The sequence below is a fragment of the Limanda limanda genome, chromosome 16 (genome assembly GCF_963576545.1).
Source record: "Limanda limanda chromosome 16, fLimLim1.1, whole genome shotgun sequence".
Classification (NCBI taxonomy): Eukaryota; Metazoa; Chordata; class Actinopteri; order Pleuronectiformes; family Pleuronectidae; genus Limanda; species Limanda limanda.
Window position 1 is genome coordinate 23060667 of NC_083651.1, and position 8521 is coordinate 23069187.

Sequence of the window (8521 nt, forward strand, 5' to 3'; positions counted from 1 at the left end):
CACATATCCAGTCTCTGCTTTCACTGAGCAGACAGCTTTGATTCAAGATAGTAGACCCTTTCTACCTTGATGCTCAAAATAAGGCAGCTTGTTTCATAAAATGACAAAACCTAAGGGCAAAAAATGACAAAAAATAGATCACTCAGTTAAATTATATCTGGGTGATTGGGCTTTTAAATCCAATGTGTAAAAGCCATTTGACACTAAAACTTGTATCTTCTGATATGTTTCTGCCCCATCCTTTGCAAGGCTGGTTGATTGGTACAGTTACACACTGATCAACCATTAAAAGTCAGTGAAGAAGCTCTGGTTGAAGCTGCGCTGAGCTTGTGAGGTGACTGACATCAGCGGTTGAACTTGAAAATGGTGGGAAAGATCTTGTTTTGTAGATATTGGATCTGCTCCTTTTGAGTTCTCAGCTTCTCCAGTTCAAAGTGAGGGATCTGTTATAGAAGAACAGGGGTTGTTGAGGAGTGGAGATGAAAAAATAGGATGTTTATGGGTGAATAAGTTGAATATGTAAAAATAGAGCCCAGTTTGGTAATGAACACATACCTGCACCACCTCATAGCCCATCCTGCGGAGGTGTCTCCTCTTTGTGGCTTCCTTCCCCAGCAGGTGCTGTGTGTTGCTGCAGAAATGAGCTTTACCGTCTAAACACAGAGCCATCCTGCAATGGAACCAAAATAATAATATCATTCATCCATCAACTACACTGCTTGTGCTTTGAGGGCTGTGCTCGGATATGACTGTCTTATTATTATTATGTGACATTGCAAGATCGGGTGTTTTAGACATTTTAACCAATTTCCCAGGGAAGGGAAGAAAAGAAATATGGCATGAAATTAAGGAGACTGATAATCTGAGTGGGTGCAAATTCATGCATCTTGATTAAATTTAAGTTTGGCCTTGGTGGAGGTAAACTCTCCACTGAGTGCCTCTCTAGTTTCCACTTGTTGTATGTTTAAGAGGAACTTCTGTGACTGCAGCAGCCAGTCTCTTACCTCCTGTCAGTGCGATCCCACTGAGGAAGAGGCAGAACATACCCGTCCTCATCCAGGCATATCTCCACGTCTTGGGAAGAAGAGTGAAACAAAACCATATCTGTGAGTACACCAGTAACAACAAGGAACATGTGGCTTATTTAGGTTCATGAGCCACTTTGTTCATTCAATTGCATGGAATCTTAAAAGAGATTCACATTTAAATGTTCCAATAAAGCCGTTTTTACCTATAGTGTATCCACTTGGAGTTATGATTGTGGTTGAGTAGAACTTCCCCCCCAGCAGCCGGATGAGTGGCCCTTTGATGAGTTTGTACATGAGACCGTTCATCGGTGTCTCAAAGGCCTGGTCCATAGAGGAGAACTTGTTCACATGGAGGAAGGGAGGCAGTTTGGGACCCTGAAGAAGAGGACATCGAGGAAAATTATCACTTAGCTGACTCAATTTTTAAACAAAATGAAACTCCCTTGCTTATTATTAATTCAGGAGTGTAATCTTAGTGGATAGGCCCCATAAAGAACCCTTCTTCAGCTGTGTGATGCTCACGCAGTAGTGTTTACACTCTAATGAGGTGGAGAGATGGAGCTGGGTCAGTTGTGCCAGTGCCTTCCTGTCCAGTGGGTCCCCCTGTGCTGTGGGACAGACAAGGACAGGTTACATCACACACATTTACTCATTACATACACATAACATTTCATACACAGACATGCTAAACAGCCACATGCTGTATATCAGTAGCTTTTGTGGCATATATCTATGAAAACAGTAAAGCAACTATGATTTGTACGCCACTAAACTTAGTATAAATACTATGAACACATACAGACAGTGTGTTTGTGAATGTTTGTCCTGACAGAGTGTCTCTCTCATACGAGTCCTGTCGTTACCTTGTAGCCTCTGCAGGAAGTAGGGATTGAAGACTTGGGATGTGTAGTTGAGCGGGAAGCGCTCCAGGTGGATGCAGGCGTGCAGCACCTCTATCAGCGAGCGAGGCTGGAACTGGGAGAACCTTGTTGATAGAATGCTCTCAAGCTTCTGGAACATCTGACTGGAACACTGAGGGTGAAGGGGAGAAACATTACAACGTGCTCTTCTTCTCTGGTGATGTAAAACTTAGGTGTTGGCCCTAACTTGAGGAGACAATATGAATTTATGTGTCAGATATTTTAAAACCAGTGAGTTCTCTGAATCATCTTGCACACGATACATCAATGATACATGTTCATTTACAGACCTCTGCTGTAGTTTATCCAAAGAGATGAGTGGTTAGTGAGATATGCATTCAAGTGGGGTTTGGGTTTGTTCAGCACCTGAGGCAGGTAGTTGAGTCTCCCCATGGCGACCGTCTGTTTGGCTATCTGAAGAGTTGTGTGTCTCTCGGCATGACGCACAAAGTTCTCAGCCACAGCCTCAAAGATGGGCTCGGAGCGGCACCTCATTTGAAGACAATACTCCATGACGGTGCTGATCAGCTCTGGATCGCACTCTCCCAGCCTCCCTAACACAAACACACACAAACAAGGCCCAGCACTTCATGATTAATGTTTACTAAAACTAAAAAGACTTGAAGAATGAAACATAATCAGAGTCAAACAACCAATGAACACAAGTCAGTCCCACCTGGCAGGTGTTTCTCCATAGCCGCCAGGAGCTCTGCATGATGCTGTCCCAGGATCATCAGGGCAGACAGAACCTTTATTATTTCATCATCGCTGAAAACACTGAAGAGCTGTGACGCTCTGTGAATCAGCCTCAGCACCAGGGAAATGTTCTGTGGAGACAAAACGTTAGCATCAGTCTTATGTCATAAACTGTATGTATAGATTTCTGATAATAATTTAATAATTTAATTCAAAACTATTATGGGGTGAATCTAAATGAGCTTGTGTTGTTCTGACATGTGTCAGTAAGAGCTGAATGAGAAGTAAGCTGAGCAGCAGCTGCTCTTCCTACCTGTCTCTGCTGTAACTTCAGCAGGGCCTGCAGGACTTCACTGACTTGACTGGCCTTCAGGCGGTGGACCAGCCTCTGTGTGTGTCTGTGCAAAGTGGACAGCAGGAAGGTCTGCCGCTGGCTGGTAGGGTCGTAGCACAGAGCCAGGAGGGCGTAGACCCTCACGGCCTCATCAGGAGACGCAGCGTCCTCCTCTACAGCCGCAGCCATGGAGTTCAGGACCTCCGTCACCACCGCTGACTTGCTCCCCTCCAGCTTGTGGGCCACCTCGCCCAGGTGGCAGAGCTGGGCCACCCCGATGTCCCCCTTGCAGAGGAGCAGCAGGCACTCCTGTGTGAGTCGCTGGACCACAGGGCTCTGGGCTCCCAAGCCAAACTCAGCACAAGCTCCCAGTAAGGTGGCCAGTCCCTCTGCCCTGTCCTTGCTGGGGGAGTCTGCCAGTCTTGAGCACAGCTCAGGGATCACGTCACCTTCAAACAGAGACTGGATGCTGACCCCTGCTGCTGCACTGTCCTGCTGTTTGATGTGGGGTCTGTATGGAGACAGGTGAGGACCGGCTGCAGGGGGCGTGCGTCTCACAACCTGGTGCACGTCGTGTCCTCTCAGGGACACTGGGCTGGGGACAGGGGCTGAGTTCATCCTGTGATAAGGACGCACCCCTGTTACGCGAGGTTGTTGCACCACGACCCCTCTGCCGGGCACATTGGGGCATCGACCCCCTGATCGAACCAGAGAAGGATTCAATAAGGAGCAAGCTGAGGTGTGATGACACGCAGCTCTCACTGACGAGGAGAGGCAGGACACCGACTTCATGGTTATGTCTCTGATGCAACAGGGACTTCCTGTACGAGACAAGGACAGACATCGTCAGGGACTTTTACGCATCATGTGGATCACTTTGCAAAATCAACACATCAGCTGCAGTAAAACAAAGATGCAGGAAACCATAACACATCACAGAAGAAGAAGAGGAAGCAGATACACGTGAAAACTGGATGACAGCAACTTCACAATGAAAACAGATTTAAATCCTCCCAGCTGAAGTAAACATGTGCGTAAAGCGACTCACGTAGCACATGGATACAGTGACTTACCGTCAGAGAAGCAGCGGGTTGTGTGCAGGAGCAGCAGCTTGTTACAGAACTCACCCTCAGCGTTTCATAACACTCATGATGCCTTGTGTAAGCGACCCATGTGTTTACATGTGCTGCCGCCAACCGGTCAAAGTGCATACTGCAGGCTGGTCGTTATGCGTGTGTGTGTATATATAAATATATATATATATCATAACAACTTCATTTGTGTAACACAATATCTCACCTGCTTCTTGATATGGCCGAGCAGTGCCATTCCAGACTGGTGTCCATACTACAGAGGAGAAACCAAAGAGATGGTCTTTGTTGGAACAAAATATAATAAAATATATGGTTTGTCAAACGTTTTAATTTATTACATTTTCATATTATATTGTTGGAATTGAAATGTCTTATTTCATTTTAATGCTCCTGTATATAAATGAAAATAGAAAAAACACAATGAGTCTTTGAGTCTGCACATGTTAATAAGAAGGTAATGAATATAGGTTTTTTTTTCACAGGCTGACAACCCAACAGTTATTCTAATAATAGCTTATAACACATCACAACATGAGTAATGGTGTGAGTACTAAAACATGGCATCATGGTCATTTATCAACAAATGGCAGTGGCATCAAATAAACTTACTGGAACGAATTACATACTGTGATATTTGTTTTATTATATTAATCAGTGACGTGTGGAGTTTATTTTGATTTTGTGCTGATGCCTGTGAAACAACAGCTCATAGATGACATAAAAATATGTATTATTATTTAACATTTTAAAAATCTATAATTCCACAGCTGATAGCAGCTAAACTGACTTAATGGTCATATAATTAAATAAAGCATTACACATTTTTTGTGTCTTGGCTTTATGTTATTTCCCTTGCAATTGGAACTTTACAACCGTTTAACTTAATGCTTACTTAATGCTGTAGCATCAGTGCTTAGTTTTGAGCAATGGCCATAAGATGGCGGTGTTTACAAAGAAACGGGGCCGCCTCACAGCTCATATTGCCTGAAGTCACAGCTGAGCCGCAAGTCCACATTGAAAAGAGGAAACAAGCTGTGTGTGGTGATGCTTCAGTAATGACTGAGAATTAACCATGTGCATCCTAAACAGACAGACAGGTAGAGCAGCAGGATGAGGGTAATATACTGTAATGAGTCCCTCCCATTGGTCACACAGATGACTGGACATTACAACTTTATGTTTTTTCAGATAAAGAAGCTTTTATCTACAATTAAAAAATGCAATGTTTTGTTTCCTTGAGTTGATTATACAAGTTAAGTTGGCATCAAGGTCACAGCTCATTTTAAAGTGTTTCAAAGTGTTTTTAAAGTGAGCAAAAAAAAAGGTTCCTGAAACATAAACAAGTTTTTTACGAGTAGAAATTCTGGTATTCGAGAATAAAAAGGTCAATATCAGTATGTGCTTCTATAAAAAAGAAAAAATCTTTTCTGAGTGTGTGTGGCTGGTGAGACGCAGAGTGTATGAGGGTTGATCCAGAAGTCACCTCCTTCTATCTCAAAGACCATCTGTGTGTGTGTGTGTGTGTGTGTGTGTGTGTGTGTGTCTGTGTGTGTCTGTGTGTGTGTGTGTGTTACCCATCTGGTCCCCCTCTATCTCTTTGCAAACAACACCAGCAGCCCTCTGGACATGAGCTGGACGGAGAAGAAAGAGTAAAAATACCCAGGGCTTTCAAATGGTGAGCAGGGCAGACTTAGATAAGATCTGTTATAATAAAGTTACTGTTCTGCCGGTAATGCTGATGAATCACACTGAATAGTAACTGTGTGCGTGTGTGTGTCTGCGTGTGTGAGGCAAGTGAAGGAATGAGGAAAAAAATTATATCTGATTTGATTTCTAATGAAGGACCAAATGGAAATATTTACATTTTTGTTGCTGTAGTAAGTCTTTAAATAAACATCATGACTTCCTCAACCAAATATTCATGGTTTCAAGCAACACAAATTCAAGAATACCTTTCTGGAGTCAAATACACATTTCAATTTGCTTTAGACGATTGACATTTAAACAAGTTTGTCCGAAACACACACACACACATACACACATACATTGCTCTATGCTGTGTACCCACAACAAAGTGTGAAAACAACACCACATCTTTCTTTGGTCTAATCCAATCTAATATCAAAAGCTCAGCGGCGATGTTATCATCAGTCCCAAATAGATGTGACGCTTTATGGAGAACACGTCTGTCCCCGTCTGGCCCAAATGATTGGAAATAAAAATAACTAATTCCAAATGGGCGACTTAACTGAGAAATTAATAAAAGTCTGCTGGATCATTGTGTCGACACTTGGGTGTTTGAAACGGGACAGATGTTTAAGTGGTTTTCCAGCAGCACGCCACTGCTTCAGCACCGGGTTAAGATCAAAACATCTATTGAATCAATAAAAGACTCATTATGTTTTCATAAACTCTGTCACGTCTGCTGTTGTTTAAAAAGGCTCATTAGCCCCAGAGGAGTTGATGTCATACACTGTAAAAAAACACTAGAACAGCTTCTTTTGTTAATCACACACATTAAAGGTCAACTACCCAAAAAACTCAGTGATGGAATATACGATATACGATGATGATGATGATGATGATGATGATGATGATGATGATGATGATGATGATGATGATGATGATGATGATGATGATGATGATGATGATGATGATGATGATGATGGTTTTATTGTTGTTTAGGAAGATGGTTGCACTGAGGATTGTGGACACACTGATGGGCACGTGACTACTGGGCTTTCCATCGATCTTATGCTGCCTTGACTCTGGACCATTGTCTAGCATAAGTGTAAAGTGACTTCACGTTTCACCCTTGAGAGAATAATAAAGTATTTTATTAGATAACGTAACGCTAAGTAACGTGACGCATGGTATGGTATGGTATGGCATGGCGCGGTGTGGTGTGGTGTGATATGGTATGTTTCTGTGGTGTAGTATGGTTAAGTCTGGTTTGGTAGGGTATGGAATGGTATCACATGGTACATCCTATGTGTACCCTTGATATCTAATTTAATGATATACCAAAATGGCCTCAACAAATTTTTCTAAATTGTTTTCTTTCTTTGTTTCCTGTTTTATTTTGAAGTTCTTATCCCCCTCATGTGTTTACTTCCTGCCTTTTTTGGGTCTCCCTCCAGTTGTGTGGCCATGATTTGTCTCACCTGTTTGTCCTGGGCTGGACAGGTGTCTCCAGTTTGTCATCAGTTCAGCTTGTATTTAAGTCCTCACTTCTGTCTTTGTCAAGTTGTCTGTTTAGTCTCCGTCATACTGTCTTGATTCTTCTGAACAGTTAATGTTTGCCTTTTGTTTCCTGCTCCCTGCTTCCTGTTCTGTGTTTTGAATGAATTCAGTTTTTCTTTAATTAGACCTCCTGCCTCGCTCCTGCTCCACCTGCTCTCTACATTGTCACTATGTCATTTGTGATCTAAGAATGTAAATGTGTTTCCAGGTTTTTTATTCTTAATCTGGTTCTGAATTTAAAAAGCACTGAAGTTGTTCTCTGAGCAGAGGTCACGGAGCAGTCACATCAAAACCTGCCAACTGTGCAAAGACTCAACGTACTTAAGTGTTTTCTCCCCTCCTCTCTGCCTGTGTACAAATATGGCACAGCAGGAGGAGATTCTTGAACAATTCAAATTCCTCTGGCAATTCCAGCGCTGTAAGTCAGATCTCACTGAGAAACGATCTGTAGCTGGTTCGCTTGAACCTCGGAGTTTAACTCCTTATCGTCGGCTCTTTCGCCGGGTTTACCATTCATCCTCCCAGATAACGGGTCATCTGGTCGGTTTCAAGCGTCTGCAGATTGTTACGGTCCAAATAATATGTGTCCAATTAAGATCGGGTCACAGAGCCGACAGTGGGCCGGCCCTACGCGGGAGAAAAAGCAGGATATGTCTAAATCACACCGCGTTATGTAGCGTTTGTTGACAGATTGCAGCCATTCTCGTTGAGGCAGTTTCCTGGAACGGGGTTTACTTTCATTACTTGCTGTGACAAGACCATCATTTTGCATAACTTCAGTTCCTTCCTCTCTGAAAACAGACTTTCTGCTTCTCGACATGTAAAGTCATGTGGCAGCGAGAGGTATCAATATTTCATACTACAATCTCTCACACACTTTAAGTGTGTGTGTGCCAGTTATGGAGGAATCTTATGAACATGCCTTTCTCCTGGGGATTCCTGGGATGACTGTGGTTTGTTTTTAAAAAGGTTCGGGCCCTCATGTGTTTCTGATTTGGATCTAATTTAGGTTGTCATATAAAAATATTAGCCCCAATGGGATTTCTAATCTAATTTTTGATAATAATCGCCTGGGAATGTATGTTGTGCAGTGTGGGCGAGGCAGGGAAAAAAGAGGGACGCACGTGTGGCACAGGGAGAGGAAGGAAAGAGGGGATAAAGAGGGCGAAAGAGAATCACATCCAGAGATAGGTGGTGCATTCTGGC

At 43.0% G+C, this 8521-nt stretch overlaps 1 protein-coding gene across 1 annotated transcript; it reads right to left on the bottom strand.

Moving 5' to 3' along the window:
- Positions 1-344: 344 nt before the first annotated feature.
- Positions 345-3770, bottom strand: LOC133021285 (FAST kinase domain-containing protein 3, mitochondrial-like). The gene is made up of 9 exons (XM_061088068.1): positions 2958-3770; positions 2625-2775; positions 2315-2502; positions 1892-2060; positions 1551-1636; positions 1232-1403; positions 1005-1074; positions 556-670; positions 345-443 (listed from the first exon to the last, which is right to left on the bottom strand). Exons 1-9 carry the CDS (start codon positions 3768-3770, stop codon positions 345-347), a joined length of 1863 nt encoding a protein of 620 aa, XP_060944051.1.
- Between the last annotated feature and the right edge of the window lie 4751 nt (positions 3771-8521).